This window comes from Bombus pascuorum, chromosome 2 (assembly GCF_905332965.1).
Source record: "Bombus pascuorum chromosome 2, iyBomPasc1.1, whole genome shotgun sequence".
Lineage (NCBI taxonomy): Eukaryota > Metazoa > Arthropoda > Insecta > Hymenoptera > Apidae > Bombus > Bombus pascuorum.
The window spans coordinates 2,920,216-2,937,875 of NC_083489.1; the positions used below are offsets into that span (position 1 = coordinate 2,920,216).

The following is a 17,660-nucleotide window of genomic DNA, read 5'->3' on the forward strand; positions in this document are numbered from 1 at the left end:
CGATTAATCGATAATTTCGTTTCAATAGTTCAAATATCGAAATATGGCCGCACGAATAAAATAAAATGTCACGGTGAAATGTGCGTGTGATCTGAAAAGTGAACAAAATAAACGAATATATTAGGGGGTCACTCGGAAAGTTTGTTCCAATTTACATTTCGATTAGATATACATTTGCTGAACTATATACTAGGTGCCATATTGTCTCACAACTTTTCTCCATCTTTCACGCAACTTGAATATTCAATCCTCTCAGAACCTCTCAGGTTTTTCGATAAAAAACTTTTCAGTATTATCTTTCGTGTCGACGAAATTCTTTAAAAATCGGAACGAATTTTCCAGGCAACCCAATATATATATATATATATATAAATTATGTGAATACAGTGAATTTAATTATCAGCTCGCGGGGTTCCGAATTATTCAGTTTCGATAATAATTTCGATGAATATGATACGTATCCTCGTTCTTCCACTGTCTTCTTGAATTTTATTCACGCTATTTTCGTCTTTATCGAGACCTAACCGAACCGTCTACAATTCGTATATCAAATTCGACATCGATCGTCACAGTGAATTATGATTTTATGATTTTTTTGCAAGTATGAACGTTTTACGTGCTATAAAGTGGACATAATTCGTCAAAGTATTTCCACGCTCTTTGACGCCTGCGACGTTTTGCGAGCGACACAGCCGGCTTCCTTCATTTCGCACTTTACGAACGTCGCGTCAAAAGGGCAAAGTAACCGCTGCTTTAAGAGCAGTTCCTTCCACGAGCTTAAAAAGAGCCGACAGAAAGAACATATTGTTCTCATTGCGAAAGGTACTAACTTTTATATGAAGTAAAAATCGACGTTTTCCTTTGTCACGTAACACCGTGTTATTTTTACGCTTGATATTTGAATCTTATAAAATATATCCTGTATAAAATCTTTCATAATATATTCTATATAAAATATTCGATTCTTGTAGAGTAGCTATAATACATATATATTTATTCAGATTTCATTCCGTTAGATGCGTAAAAAATTTCCCGCCAATTTTATAGCCGCCATGTTTATATAAACGGGCGTAAAATTATCAGCAACATCGAACAGCCAGCCCTCATTTTTTTTTTCTTTTTTATTGTAAAAGCGTAATTTGCATTCGTACAAAGACAGTAACTATTCCAAAAGCTATCGCAATCTAGTGCAGCGTAAACATTTCGCGGGCGTGGTGCAAGAAATCACAGTTAGTCTGTGGCGTGGCTGGATCGTAGCAATTGCGCGCAAACATCGTGATCGTGAACAGCGGTCGAGAGAGGGGGGGCTGGCTGGTAGGAGTGGTAGCAAAACAATTCGTTCGGTAACATAAACATCATTCCGAGCAGATTCGTAGCGTGTCACGATGTTTACATTCGATAACCCGCTCCATAACTTGTTATCACTTTCGCAGGAACGTTTGCCGTATTCCGTGTGTGTCCGCACGTTCCATCTTTTTTATTCGGCTCGTATGTACCGACGGAGCAACGTTGGCTCCTGCGCATCGGTATTCGCGATAGAAAGTAACAGGAAATGCCGTACGTAGGGAACGCGCGCGGTGCGCTAGGGTCGTAACATGCGCGTTAAGCGTGCGCTGCCGGTTCTCGCCGACGAGCGATAGAGAAGGAGGGAAAAAGTAGTTACGGGAGTGAGAGGGTGAAAAGAGGGCGCGAGGTAGAGAGGGTGTAGGACGGGGTTGGTTGGTGGAGATGGCACTGAGACCGGGATCTGTAGCAGGAGGAGAGTAGCAGAGGCCATAGGAGGGAAGAGAGAGAGGGAAGACGAGGGGCGAAGGGTAGGGAAGAGAAGGGCGGTAGGGCTGGTTAAATGACGACTGGTCGTGGGCGCGGGGCGACGCGGGGAGACACGAGAGCGTGGAAGAGAGGGATGCTGGGGCGGTTCAAGCGAGATCGAGTTCACGCCAAGTGGAGTACGGCAGTTTGTGTCAGACCACGGAGCACGAAAGATGCTCCCGGTTGTTTACGGAACGGGTGGACCACCCTCGTCGCGGCGACGACGCCGCGCCACGATTTTTCTCGGTGTCGTGTCTTCTGCGCTTGGAAACACCAGGAACGTCGCGAGTTCTTCTTCGATCATCAGGCCGGCTTCCACTGCCACCATCATGACCACCGCTTTGGGCCTTTTAATGATCCTGCTGCCAGCAGCGTATCCGGACAAGATCTCCATCGGTGAGTGTAGCTATCGAGTGTTCTCTATCGAATTGCCCGAGTATTCCGTGGACATGAAACACGCGTACGGGCGTCGTACGACCAACGACAGAGGCACGTTGCGCGACATCGCTGGTCGAACGTTGTGCAACTGCTCCAACGGTTATGGAGGGTTGTTGCACTCCAGTCGACCCGTACGTGTCTATTCAACGCCGGCTGCAAGTAAATACTCCGCGTTCTTCATGTGCAGTTGCTACGGTCCGCGTGAAAGCTTTTGCACATGATTCTCTTTGACGACGCGAGAGCAGGTGAAAGGGGATGCGAGCGATGGTCGTGTAAATAACGTGTTTTTCATGCGATGAAAACGAACGAACGATCGTCGTCCTTCCCAGTATCCTCGGTGCTTCGAATTTGATACGTTCGTTCGTTCGATAATCTAGTATGTTTGCTTTTCCATTTTTATGAAAATACGCGCGATCGCAGCGAAGTAAACAATCCAGGTAGAGTTCGAGACGGAACCTCGTAGTTCTGTTGTTGTCCCCCGGCTTACATGCTACTTCTAGGAACAGTAAATAAAAATCAGTAGCGTTATGGCGGTTTGTCGTGATTATCAAAACATTCACCGTCGAGTCTTTTCGGTTGAATTCGTAACGAAGGGAAAGACGTTCCACTTGAAATGTTTATAAATCGCATGTACGAACGTCCTAGTCGTGACGACGTGCTTGTTATGCTTTATCACGTAGAATTATATTGTTGTATTCACACGTACGATTGTTCGGAAAACAATAATGAAAAGAAGGAATAATAAATTATGAAACGTATTAAATTTGCATTACATGACGTTTTGTTAAGTAGCCTCATACATACGAAGTATTATTTCATCGCATGCTTTCAATTAAACATCGATTTCAGTAATACAAAGCAAAATTATTACTAATATAAATTTTACGATTTGCGTTATTACTATTTTTTTTTCCATTACGCTAAATTGGTATTTGCCTCCGTGTTTACGAGGGAATAGATTCGAGTAAACCATCTGATAGCGAAATCATGAAATGCAAACCCGTGATAGAATTGTACCGATTGATCGATCCATCATTGGTTACGGTTCTGGATGAAATAACCACGATTTAAAAAATATACGCTATTTATCTCAAAATCATTGATTGAACAAAATACTGAAAAGTTTTAAAACACTGAGCACGTTTCTCGAAACCTGCGGCGTTTATCCGATGTCATAACAGGCAAACAATTTGTTTCTTTAATTTCCCGCGAACGAACATCATCACGAATCTGTATATATTGAAATTCGATTATCAAATACTAAACATACACAAGTATCTACATAAATCGTTTCGGTACCACCAATTAAAATAATTTTCTCGAAATCGGAATCTTTACGTCAAAGTTTCAACTTAATTAAGCTGAGTTTAAAGTTATTTCATATAACGCTACAGCAACCCTAATATTAACTCTGCCACCGAATGACGCCATCGTACATATAGACGCTTGGGAACGTAAGTTTGAACGACACGTTTGTGAGCACACAAAGTGCGCGTAATTAAACAAGGAAACGGGGAATACGTTAAAAAATATTCGCAATTGGAGATAGGGAGAAACACGATAAATCACATTTTTCGTTTTGACAGTAGAACTGTAGAGCAATAGTGTGATAATTAACGTGTTAATTAATTCGATATTATCGATACTGTGTTTTTATTCTCTAGATTAAATATATTTGTTTGTCATTTACTTGAACGCTTGAAGAATATTTATTATTTAATATTATTACGAAATTATATTGTTCATTTCATGGAAGATTTCGTAGATTCAATAGTTAGTTTTATTCAAACATTTATTGCGAACAATGAAAATTTAATAAAACATTAACGTCCATCACACGTCATATTTTGTTTCCGTTACTTTTATGCATCTTTAATAATACGATATATTTTTATTATAAACATTAGTCTGAGATTTTCTTTTTCCGTTGACCAAGCACATCGGTTACGTGTTCATTTATTTCGCAATTTAAAGTTAAATCGAGATTAATTTTAAAGCGTCAAACATATGTGGCGTTGGTTAAGCGTACGCGTTAAAGAGGCTTTGGTTATTATTCCTGCATTATTAATTTAACATTATTCAAATTACATATTACTTGAAATCTTTATGTCTTCGCAATATACCATTATCAAAGCGTTAAAATTAACCAGGTGCCAATATCGAAATCAGAATATCAAAAAGACCAAAATACACGTCGAGCAGACTCAAGCTATACAAACTACTTCTCACCTATGGTCTTCGATCTTTACCTAGATATTATCCTCTCAAAAAGTTTCATTCCCCAGAGAATTTCTCGGAAATATTCCTTTGTCCGTCCCTTATTCTACTTACTCTACGTATTCTCTTTCCCCTCTTCCTTCTTAATGCCAATAATTTCCCAGTGGGATTCAAAAATCGGTCATCAATGTCTCGCTCGACGGAGAAGCGTGATATTCGGTTAAAAGCCTGCTAGATTACCGTCAATGCGCATCTCAGCTGCGTAACGCTAGAAGTTGTGGGAAATGACTATGGAGAGAAGGAAAGCGTGGCGGCCGCGGGTGAAAACGCCGTGGGCAAGGGTAAGACGGAGAAGAAGCGAGCGAGATGTCTCGCGCGAGGGTGGAAAGGGAACGGAGAAAGTGGACGCGAGAGTGAGACGAACAAATACAGAAACAGTGGTTGATGTAAGAGGGCGCCGAGCAAGGGGAGGAAAGAATGCGCGAGAGACAGAGAACGAGGGGGAGGAAGAGAGGAACGTTGAGCGAAGAGTGAATGATGAATGCCTATAGAAATGGCGGTGTCTTTCTTGCACTCGTGTAGGTATGTAGGTAGAGAACTACCGGCTAAGTCGACGAAAAGACGAGGAGGAGGTCGTGGCACGAGAGGTGGTGGTGACGTTGGAGGAGGATGAGGATAGTTGGAAGGTTCGTTGCCTTGCCAAGTTATACAGCGCACGGCGGCTTTCTTTGCTACTCGAAGGGCGCTCTCTACCACTTCACCACCACTCGCTCTGTATATTTTTACGGAATTATGCGAAAGACCACGGCGAAAATATATCAACGGAACGCGTCATCGGTACTTGACCTCGCTTATGATACCCGTCTTCGCCTCTCGCCCACCCCGATTCACCCGAGTCGCTCGTTGCGGGGAGTTTTAAGAGAGTTTTCAGCCGATTCCTGGTCGACGTCACGTCGCACGTACATTACGTATTCCGATATAAATCGCCGGATTAAAATACACTTGTGGTGGATTGTTGTCCACGCGGTCGCGCCACGCGTACTTCCACCATACGCTGTTTCCTCCAGTCTATCGAAATACTTGGTATATCTGCTGAAAGAGACATATAAGAGTCGTAACTTGTGAAGAAATTCCATCGAGTATGTTGAATCGTAAGATGCAAAAGTTGGTGATTGAAATGTACAATGTAAGATAGTCGTCAATGGAAATAATTAGATTTCTTTAGGATAAACATGATTTTCAAGTTTTATGCTGTGCAAAATTTGTGTAAATGTAAATAATTATATTTACGATATGTATGATCTAACGATAATATGAAAATTATGTAATAGGTCCTGGTTTCGTGTTCTTTACGTATCTCCTGTTATATGTTCCAACTTATTATGTTAATTCTCGAAGCACGTATATTTAAACTTCTCTAAATTCGATTCGTTATATTTGTTCCATCAACATTACCTCCTTCTTTCGTGTAGTAATTATAATTTCGTCAATCGCACGGCGTTCTAATTATTAAGTGGCACACGTTGCGTACACGTTGCGTACACGTTGTCATAGCGTTATACACAGTGTCTTTATAAACAAAATTGTTTGCCGGGGATCATTAGCGTTCTCTGGTATGCTTTAAAATTCAGGGGAACGAGTTTGGTCGTCAGGGGAAAGCTTGACGCGTCGGAGGTTCGTTTTCACCTCGTGTAGAGTGCACTGTGGCGGAATCGCGGTCAAGGTTCAACGTATAGAAGAGTAGACTTTTTAAGCAGTTGAACTTAATTGCGAATTTTACTTACATCGTGTACGATGCTTTTACGCTGATGAACAAAGAAGACGCGAAAAAATTCCATTACACTCACTTTTCGTGGCAACCACCTCAGCTTTTTATCTTCCATACAACTTAAAAATTTTCAGTTACAAACCTATTTCGTTATCTTAACGTTCCGAGCTCGTCCAATTAACGCCAGCTTTTTTTCACAGAACTTTCCAATGGAATTAGTCGAAATTTTAACATTAAATCCTTCGTAAAACGCACGCTTTGTGAGATTTGTATTTTATTTGAAAATATAATGCATCTTCTTCGTACTTGTCTTGTCTATCCACTAAAGACGCTTATACGGCGGACAAAGGAATCATATAGCCGTATTTCCCCATTGTACGCAAAGATCCATACTACATCAATTTGTTCGTACAAAGTAGCTACTATGAATACAAACACGACAATAATCCTGGCAAACATCATCCATAAAGCATTAAAAATCAACGAATTCTTTTTGACATTTCATTTACTTTCATCTTTAACATTTGATTTTCATATTATACATATATGTGGTACAAAGGTTACGGATGTAGCACATAAATTACATTTTCTCTCTTGTATGCTACTATATACTTTAAAACTCTCTATGTTATTAACCAATTCTACGTCAGAATTATCTTCGCATTTAACTTTAGCATTAAATATATGTTTTCCGAATGTTTTAACGATATTAATAACGTTAAATACGCAGTTTAATATCGCTTAAATTAAATTCACGTGGTAAACTAACATTATTCGTTTCTTATAAAAACATCGTATCACCGGTACCATTTTCAACGAGTTTATATCTTCAAATCTATCAGGTTGTTCCTTCCTTCCGCTGAATCATATTCAAATAGTTCTTCTTAGCCATCAAGCGACATAAAAGTGTCACAATAATGTACGTAAAATTAACAAAGATGGATTTATCATATTTTCCCGCGATCTTAGTACAATAGTTTTGTGCACGGTACAAGTGCACGTTGTCTTCGATTCAAATCGATCTGCTTGATGAACGCAAGGAACTCGCGCTGCACGACACAATAAACGCGAATTTCAGCCAGCATTAAACGAAAATTCCAAAAATTTAGCACCGAAGTAGTTGCGAGACACTGGCGTGAATTATATAGCAGTTCCTTCTCGAATCTCCGTGTCGACAAAATGGAATTAGAATGGCTATGGGGTGGTCGGGCGAAGTCTTTTGATTCGATGAGAACAGAAAATTTCTGTCTTGCAGCTGTGTGCATGCTGGCAACGTCTGGCAAGTAGCATCTCGAACGACGCGAGCAAAGGTACGATGCCTTTGTAGAGGAAGGTAGCGGTACCTACCACTCAAGCGACCTACCGTCCGACTAATGCGATTAATAGCACGCCCGCTATCAGACAAGAGAGACAGGGCGATGTGTTCGTAGCTTCTGTATCGTCGTGTTCATCATTGAAGAATTTCCCTCTCGCTGCTAGAACGCGCACGTTGCGACGAAATCGAATTTTACCGCGTTTCCCGGGCATTGGCTGGCGAAATGAGTGCTCGATCGAGGTGTCTGTGGAAAAAAGTATTTTGCTGCTACTTCGTCACGGTAACTCTATGCATATGTATATACCGTTATGGATTATTTTCGAGTGGCGAGATTTACCTGTGAAATGGAAGAATTTTTAACGTAATCCTTAATGAATCCTTGATGTACGCGTCTCTTCCGAGATAACTACGTATCGAAAAAAAATGATCGATTTTAGAATTGGTTTTCGACTATATCGTTTGTCTTTATAATGCTTTGATTTACGTTTCAGCGAAAGAAAATGCTACTTTTTATAAAGGTGAAAAGTATCATTTTTAATCGATGTAAAACTATTACAATACAGGATGTGTATGATGAATTTTAACATTGCTAACAAAATATTTCAACATTGCTACTTAGAAATACTAACTTACTCTGGAAAATCTTTCAAATTATTATTCCTTACGTATTAATTTCTAGAACGAAAAAGTAGGAATTGTGTAAGGTATATGTATATTTATATGTACGTATCTTACTCCCTTCAACTCTTAAAATAAATAAATCACTGGTAGAAATATATCCACGATGTGTTACGAATTCTTTAAGCTAAAGTTAAGATCTTCTTTTGTACATTACTATCGAAGCTTTTCTCAAAAAGTTACGAACGAAACTCATATTCACGAGATGATTTCTGTTGTTTCGATTCATCAGACGAGTTCTAGCGGTACAAATACCATAGACGCGATTCGATTCCATACTGTTTATGAATCGGCACGGCGTTGTGCCTGACCTTTCCTCGCGAATTATACTAATTCGCGCATAGAGTAATCCGTACAAAAGGTTGGCATTCTGAACGGCGAATGTCTCGGGTACCGATAGCGTCCGAATGCCAATTTATTATTCACATAATCGGGCGCAATCGGACCGCGTTATTCGGCGGCCGTGTAATGCGAGACTGGCTCGGCTGTGTTTCTATAATTGATGCATTGGCTCCTCTATTAGAATGACAAAACCGCCGGCTCGTGTATGGCCATCGACGCATATTCTACCATGCTTGAACACGACGGCCAACCACGCGAGATATCTCTCTAAAGCGTGCTTTACAATATCGTCTGTATTCCTGCGAAGTTACTCGCCATTAAAGCCACCGATCTGGAGAAATCCGCCATCCAAGTCCACGGAATTACCTACAACTCACGAGACACGTCTTTTTAATAAGATTCATTAATTGCTTCATTGGGCTTAGATTCATCGCGATCATTGAAATTGTTTACAATTTCGTTCAGTCAGTTACACTGCTACGACATTTGCAAATATAAAATTAATTGGGTGTGTGTGACGAGACTGGATCGAGTGCAAGTCTGTATTTTATGAACTTGAAAGAAGGTTAGGCAATTATCATTTTTCCGTAGATAAAACAAAATTAGATGGGAGATTAGATTGCTTCGGAATATGCGGGTGTAGGTTCGAAGGTGAACTCGGTACACAGAAATAAGAAGAGACATAATTTTATTCCTATAGTTTTACGCTTAAAGTCTTCGATTTTCAACACATCAACAGACAAGGACAAAGTGGTCCGACAATTCAAGTCACATATAATATCGAAAGAACTGAAACAACAACGAATTCAAATAATATTTGCCAACTTTGATAACAAGCTATTAATTAAAAATATTTATCAATACAAAGTTTAATATTTCAATCGTACGTTTCTTTGGAATCTTCCTCTTATATTTATATTTTATTTGAAATTCACGTTACGCGTTCAAATTACGCGTAATATCTTCTAGGAAAACAGGGGGAAATGTTAATGAGAACATTCAGATATGTACTATCTCTTGTAACGCCTCAACGACCATTTACAACGTATCAACAGGAATTCCGAGTGTCGCTACGCTACAAAGCTTATTCCAGATACGACCAACTTATTCCCGCCATCTATGAAACCTGCTCTTGTCCTCGTGCAAGAGTATACCAGCTTTTTCGCCCGTACCATATAATCTTCTATCTCGTATCTTTGATCAAACACACTCTACGATATACATACATCAAGTAGACATCATTGATAAATTTCGTGTTATAAAATGTAACTTCTCCCCCGTCTCGTTGAGTAACAACTCGAAGAAGAGCGAACGTTAACGTATCTGTATGCAGAAGAGCGAAATATTTATGTGAGAGCATTTTAAACGTGTTTCGACGTTCCGCAGTGTCGTTTCTGCTGTGTGATCGTCAGTGTCAATGGAACGTATATCTGTATCGGAAAATAATGTTACCCTACCATTGCACACGAGCTTTGCCGTATCGCGGAGGCGGAATACACCTGCCATTACGAGCAACGTAGCAATAGTACGTAGAAGCATCAGACACGACCAAGAGTAATCCGATATTACCGAGCCGCTTTTCCACATAGAGATGGGTATGTCTTCGGTGGAAAGCATCCTGAGGGTTTTCAGCCGATGTCGTCTTGCTGTTACGAAAGATACGTTCAGTGATGTAGCTGTACGATAGGTCATACATACGTCTTGTCTCACGGTCACCCTTGTCTCGCAAAGTGGTATTACATTTTTTCTATCCATTTTCCGGCATAGCATACCTTTCGAGAGAGACGAAAAAGTATTCTTTTTCAATTTGATCGAGTGACGTAGTTGCGACGAATTTTTTGGAAAACGTGCATTATACGACTTGGTGATTCAAGTTACCGTTCGTATTCGTTGTTCGTTGTTACGTGGCACGAATTCTTTGATGGCCTTGCAGTGATTAACAACACGAGATATTTTTGTTAATCGAGACGACGAACAATTCGACGATTGACTATTTTATATTTCCACGTGCCCTGTCAGAACTCAAGACGAACGTTCGCGAAGGTGGAAGCGGTTTAAAAAATATAAGGAAGGAGGCAGGAGGCAGAAAAATGATGGAAACAAATGGAGGGTAATTTCTTGATTTATTGAGGTGACTAGGTAGTAAATCTTTAGATGAAGCTCGAGCTGTTTCGTAGTTTTCACGTAAACTTATAGTCTTGCGATACGTTCAATATACACTGCGTATAAAGAGATTGCAAGAAAGAAGAACAATTAGAATTAAAAATACAGATGAGAACGACGAGATTGAAATAGAATTCCAACGAAAGGGGTGGAATCGAAGGGTAATTGGAATGTTCAAACGAGAGCGTATTTATCCATCGACGTTTGATTTGCGAGATGACTTTTACATTATGCAGTGCGGACATCAAAGCAAATCCTAATGTTACACGACCGATGATTACGCCTGGCATTAATCAAATAGGATTCTCAGTAGGCAAAGTGGCATGTACGTCGCCACTGTTTCCACATTAATTCGACTAGGGAATATCGTTATCTTCGACACTGGTTCGCACACCATCCGCCGATATGTGTTTGTTTAACGCGTCGTTGCTCCAGCTGTATTTCTGACGCGTTACATTGAAACCGTGTGACTCGCAATTTTGCATAAAATGCCCGTGTAACGTCGAATTAACGTTGCCCCGTTTCCTTACAACGTAAGAGCAACGCGAAGAAAGATGAAAAGAATCCAGAATTTTTCTATCTTGGATATTTATCTCGCGAAAGAGATACTTCGCTTTGATGTTTTCACCGAGAACAGCGCGGGTCGTTACGAAACTCAAGCACGCAGTTACGCGACTCTCCGAAAAAGAAACTGTTTTTAGTCGCCTTTGCGGCTGCGGTGTGTGCGCCCGCGAAAAATTTTTACTCGAGATAAGCGTGTCGTCGTACGAGAAAAAGGCGAACCGGGGGAAACAGCTAAAAAGGAAGAACAAGGCGACACACGATAGAGAGAGAAAGAGACAGATTTGCAGGGTGTTAAAAAAAAGAAAGGTCTGCGACCTTAAGGTCCTATAATATCCACCGACAAATATAAAAAGCGTGTAGTCAATGTAAATCACAAGAACGATACTTTGTATGTAAAATCATTCTTATTTAAGAGCATTCGACGTTGTATGTTTCGAGTTTTACTTTTATTCCTCTGGCTAAGTACCATAAGCTCGTTAGACATCTTTTCTTTAAATTCTTAATTACTAATGTATCTTAATAAAATAATATCCATATAATTCTTTCGTGTACGGTACAAACGTCATCTCGCGCTCAAGTCGATCTACTTGAAGAGCGCGAGCAACTCGCGCTGTATTTAACGATACAGACGAATCTGAGGGAGCATTGAACGAAAATCCGCAGGGTTCACGGGGCTGAATAATTCAACGCTACTCGCGAAACACTAGTTGAATTATATAGCGATTCCTTCTCCAATCTTCGCGTAGTCTCCCTTCTTTTTAACACTTTACATGTATGTATATGAAATTCACGAGTCGAAGTAAGAGGGTGTTCTTAGAAAATGATGCTTTAAGATCGTGCGATAACATCGTGTATCGACTGTCTGCGGAGCAGAGGCAGGCTGGCTGCTACGAGGCAATGAAAAAAACGTGACGAAGGGGTGAATACTGAAGTAGAGAAACGGCGAATAGACGGACATAACGAGACATGGGGAGATAGATAAGTAGATAGACGTGTCGCAGCGACGAAAGACGGAGAAGATAGCGAAATGGAGGAGGATGGTATAGGTGTAACTATATGAAGAAGAGATGGAAAGGGATAGAGATAGATATAAGACACGTTCGAGTCTTCCGAGGCAGAGACGGTGATTCTAAGAACGAAAGAGTAACGAAAAGAAATTGAAGAAGGGTTGAACAGGGATAGATATAGGGAGATAGAAGAGACGAAGTTAGAGTAGGATACAAGCAGAGAGATCGATGCTTGACTTCGTCGAGCTCGGATACTCTTCTCTCTATTCGACTTCCACAGCCAGCAGCTACGCCGTACAGCCATTTGCCAGCTTCTTCTTGGCCTGGAGATCCGGGACGGTTATTAAAACCTGCGTGGCTGCTGAGCCGTTCGGTAACTGCCGCTGAGAACTTTTCCTTACTTTCGATTCTTTGGAATTTAATTAAAGTCGGGATAAGAAACGCAACCGGTCGGCTTCCGTTCGAAAGATCTTCCGATTTTTATACCAACATCCATTAAAAGATGTATCCGCGTTGGATGCGCGATGAATCCTAAATAATATATAATAAGGTTTTGTTTGACGGGGATTAAAAGTTTCATAATTATAGACCAGGTTAATCTCAAGTTATTCTAGGTTCTTCTGACTTTTTAATGATATATGATGTTTCGCCTCTTCTCTTTTTTGTGAAAATGAGGGATCTCTATATCTCGAAGGAATTAAAAAGAAGACGGGAAGAATGGAAAGAGGGTAAAAAGAGAAGGAAGGAAATGATCTACTTTTGCTCCTATTGATTCCACAGTTCTGGAAATAAGACTTAATATCTTCTTTAACATAAGATTATTTCCATCATCTCACCGTAAATCTATTTCGCCAGAAATTTTACAGTAATGAGATACGTAAGCTATCCAACGCGATTATAAATAGTAATACAATAAACATAATACGTTACAACGTTGGATGTGTTTTACATGTACAGAATTAATACAATAATAACGTTCTCCCAGAGCGACTCGAGCAAATTTATTATTCATCCTAATAGCGTTTGACGTAGGTATGATAACAGTGACCACAAGCAGGTAAGAGTATCATCGGTATTCACCGCGTCTCGCATCGAACAACTTCTCGAAACTTAAGAAAATCCAACGTCCCAGTTGTAATTCTTCGCTTTGGTGACTCTGTTACGAGTTACCTCGTGGGTTCACAGAACGACCAGAATCCCACTTGGCAGACCGCTGCGGTTTAAGAACTTGACGGGGGTGTGCCGTCTAGCCTATTTCTATATAGTAGCCTCGCGTGGTTCACCCTCTTCTTCGGTTCGCGATATTCCTATTTATATGTCGGGACACGCAAGGAACCTTCTTATACGCGTTCCCTTCCCTCGAGTATTCGAGTCGTCAAAGAATACAAGTTGACTTTGCAGCTTTTTCCACTCTTCCTTTATCCATAGCCGACCGTTCGATCCGACTTTTTGTCGCGAAAGCCTCAAAAGGTGAAGCTTTTTAATATTAAACGCAGAGATTATGTAAAACTCGAAACATCTCTGTTCTTATATTCACCAGTCCTAGATTCAACGAGCAACGGTTTAGGTTAGGTTTAGGAAATTCAGTTGGCATCGTAACTTTTGTTGGGAAATCGTGAACGAGGTGAAACTGGAATAGTGTCCATTCGGCGACCTTTACTTTAGCGAAGATTATGTAAGATAATGGATGTCGTGGAGAGTAAATTCCATGGATGGCTCGAACTCGCCACCAAGAGATATTTCCTACGGTATTTTATCGCCCACTGTGCGTGATACGATGGCCCATTAATCCTGTTCTTGTTCGTCATTTTATCTCCGACGGTCCCTGTACGAATGTCCTCAGAGCCGGAAAGATGATAACAGGATCGTAGAAATAGTTTGTTACGTCGCACTGTTACAAAGCGACGTGTAGGTAGCTGTATTAAGAGAAAATGGAATAGAATAGAGAAACCTAGAGGCTCGTAGATCGCAGAACGTTTAATATTCCGTAGTCTTGATGCACCTCTTACGACGATAAAATTCATTGTGTATGATTTTGAACAACGTCGTTCGCGATTGATGCAAAATTCTAGAATTATTTATATGTTTTTACGATTACTTTATAGGCGTCCTTTTGCCTATGAAACGTTCCCATTTCTTATTTATTCGCCACCTTCACCTCCGAGCTTTCGTACAAGGGGAATTTCTATTCCAATTTTACGAAGAAATTTGGCATTTCGATTAAATCGAATAACTATTTCCTTATGAGAATACAAATCTGATATGACTAACTTTCAAATGGTAAGGATAAATTTGTAGAAAAACAGAGTCTGAGGTTAGGAAGAAGGAAGAGTGCATCACCACTGAAGATTTTAATTATGTCGCTTGCATTAAGCTCGAGTTAATGGATTGGTTTTCTTGAACGACAATGTGTCTGCAGATGTTTACGTAGTTTATTTGGAGCAAATGAAAGAGAATATGCAACAAGAGAAAGAATAAGTATACGAATATTACAATCTATTAAATCCTTCTATATTTTTCATCGAATGGTATGAGATCTAGAATTTTATATCTCTTCCATAAATAGTTTCATTTTACACTGCCTTTGAAGTTTATATGTTTAATACAGTAACGTACAGATTTACTTAACATCAAAATGAAAATTCGCCTAGTATAGATGCATTTAATGGCGAAGACATTTAGCGCAAATTCTCTAGCAAGACAAAATTTCAGTATTTCCATTAAATTGTAATTCTAGTCACTTTTCTGATAATGTAGATGATTCAATGTAAGGTACATAGGTTAAAAGGAACGCTAGGATGAGGATGAGGCACAAGGATGGCAAGAAAGGTTTGGGTAGGAGATGTAGAGAAAATAAAGCGATAATTATAGGGAGACGTGGGTCCGGGAGAACGATTTTGCGTATGCGCTTACACGAATGCATGCGGGCTGTTTCGTGTTTCATGTTGTACGCTTCATGTTTTACGTATGTAATGGGAGGGTAACTCGCAAGTTACAGTCCCAAAGTTGACTCTGGTTTTGCCTTTAACGCCGGATTAGTGCGGCATCGCTGAGACTCATGGTGGCGTTTAATCATTTTCACTGCACACGGAATGTTGCGAATCGTGGAAATGTTGGGGATGTAGGGTAGCTGGTGACGAGAAAGCGATTCAGTATGAGAATGCAAAAGGGCGCCGAAGCTTTATCCGGCTTTTCTTTTGTACCACATGAAAATTTCATGCATTCGTTGTGTCTGCAGCCGAATTTTAACATCGTACAACCTACCTTTTTTCTCTTTCTTCGTTCTTTCATTTTTTGCTTTCGTCATGTCGTACTGTCCCCATTTCAAAAACGTGCACTGTCGTTCTTAAACGTCTGAACACTTTGGTCGATTCGTAGAAACGATATAAATTAATAAATATCTGCTATTGTCTGTACTTATGCAATACGATATTGATATGTAATATGTATTCATATAATACCACGTAGCATATCTCATGGAATCAACAAATATTATTAATGCACGTCGCCTGAAATTTAAATTCTTCAATTACAATCGTGTCATTAATATATTGAAATTAAATAGTAAATTCGTCGAAGTATGTTAACCGGTTTTAAATATTATTAGAGCTAGTCACGATAGTTTTTCCATCAATTTGGAAGATCTTTTTTATCTTATCAATGGTTTAATAACTAAACGATAAGTATAATAGATGAACAACAATTTCTGTTTTATATTATTTTATTGAATTAGGTATGATCAATTTCGTTTTATTTCTATTATTATGTGCATAATTCGATAAACTAATATAAAACAAGAAACATTGTGCGTCTATTATTTCCTTATAAAACCAAAGAAACGTTTCGGACAATCTAATAAATTCTTTGAGTAATAAGACTTATTTGTTGTAAATTTACCAATAAATTACACCCTATCAAAAAGAAGCAAGTGTCCACATACACCCGCGATTAAAAATATTACGAAAAATATTCCGAAAAGAAAATAATTGTCAACAGTCCATTTAAGTTGAACGTAAAAGAAGATATATATGTCAATGTCAACGTGAATGGCGCATACAAAGTTCATATGTGTATTATACATTGAAGTTTTCTTAAAAGTAGGTGTTCTAAGGCTTTTGAGTGGAAATGTACTTCTGAACGATAGCATAGATTTGCCTTACTTTGAAGAAAAGATACAAAAAAAAGGTGGAAGGCAAATAGAAAAGATTAATGAATCTCGAGCTGGGATAGCCATTTCTATTTATACACATGCAAGATTTGGCGTTTAACTCGTACAAAGGCAAAAACCCGCTAACCGAACTCCGATTTCACGTTTGACGCTGGATTAGGGTGGCTTTGCGACTTGGCGTTTAATCATTTTCATTGCTCCCGCTGCTATTCAAAGAACGAAACGGAGCCACGATAAGAGGCAAAAGAGGTCGAGGCAGAATTTACTTTTAGACCTGACGCTGGTAAGTTGCATGCGAGGAAAACGAGAAAGCGCTAAACCGAATTTTAACGATCCACTGAGAAGTATTTTCTATGTGCGTGCATTTAGTTAGCTTCGCACGTGAAATAGTTTCTTCGTAGATTATTGACAATTTTAATTAGAAAATCCTGCTCGTCTCGTTTGTCACTAAGATTCGAGGAATACAGAAGAGGAGCACCTGTTTCGTTTTCTATTAGACGTCACAGGGAGGCAGTTTTTAAATTCAGCACGGTGCCGATCAATTCTATGTTATTAAAATTGACCTTTTTTCTTGGTTTTAGAACTAAATTCGTGTTTTTCCAGTCTTTAAAATTTTCGAAATATTTGTCGTCGTAATATCAAAGTACTATTCGTCTTAATAATCGAAGGTTGCGGATGAGAAACGCGATAAATCGTATTTGCTCGTATTTTAGAGCAAAGAAGAATTTTCAAATTCGATACGTTTTTAATCATTTTGAACGTTAAGAAATATCAGTGTTACCAATTACGAAGACTAGAATTATTACAATATTCGTTTCTTACAAAACATTACGGGTCTGATGCCTACTCACAAACGATTTATATCTTCGAACCTATTACGTTATTCCTTTCTTCGACTATTTCATACCAAAACACCTATGTACGTACAAAAATCAGAGAATTAGCAAGGATCAACTGTTCGTATTTTGTGCCACGTGGTCTTCGTCAAATTGTGCCTTTGATCGTCGATTAATCGGTTACTTTGAAGAATTACATCTGTGGACCACCTTTTCGTTTCATTAAAATCTGTCTCTTCAGGTATAAAACGCAAAGTGACATTAAGAAACAAGAAATATACACCTCTCGTAGTTTCCTCTTGCGATGTCCAGTTATTTTACGTTATTCCTTTCTTCGACTATTTCGTATCAA

General features: G+C 39.4%; 1 protein-coding gene across 2 annotated transcripts in view; it reads left to right on the forward strand.

The window, feature by feature from the left end:
* Positions 1 to 1,933: 1,933 nt before the first annotated feature.
* The window catches only part of LOC132916216 (glutamate receptor 1-like), a 359,612-nt gene continuing 343,885 nt past the window's right edge, over positions 1,934 to 17,660 (forward strand). For both annotated transcript variants that reach the window (XM_060976003.1, XM_060976002.1), the window contains exon 1: positions 1,934 to 2,208. In XM_060976003.1, the coding sequence (XP_060831986.1) occupies positions 1,986 to 2,208 (223 nt within the window). In that variant the 5' untranslated portion in view covers positions 1,934 to 1,985. The remainder of the gene's footprint in view (positions 2,209 to 17,660) is intronic.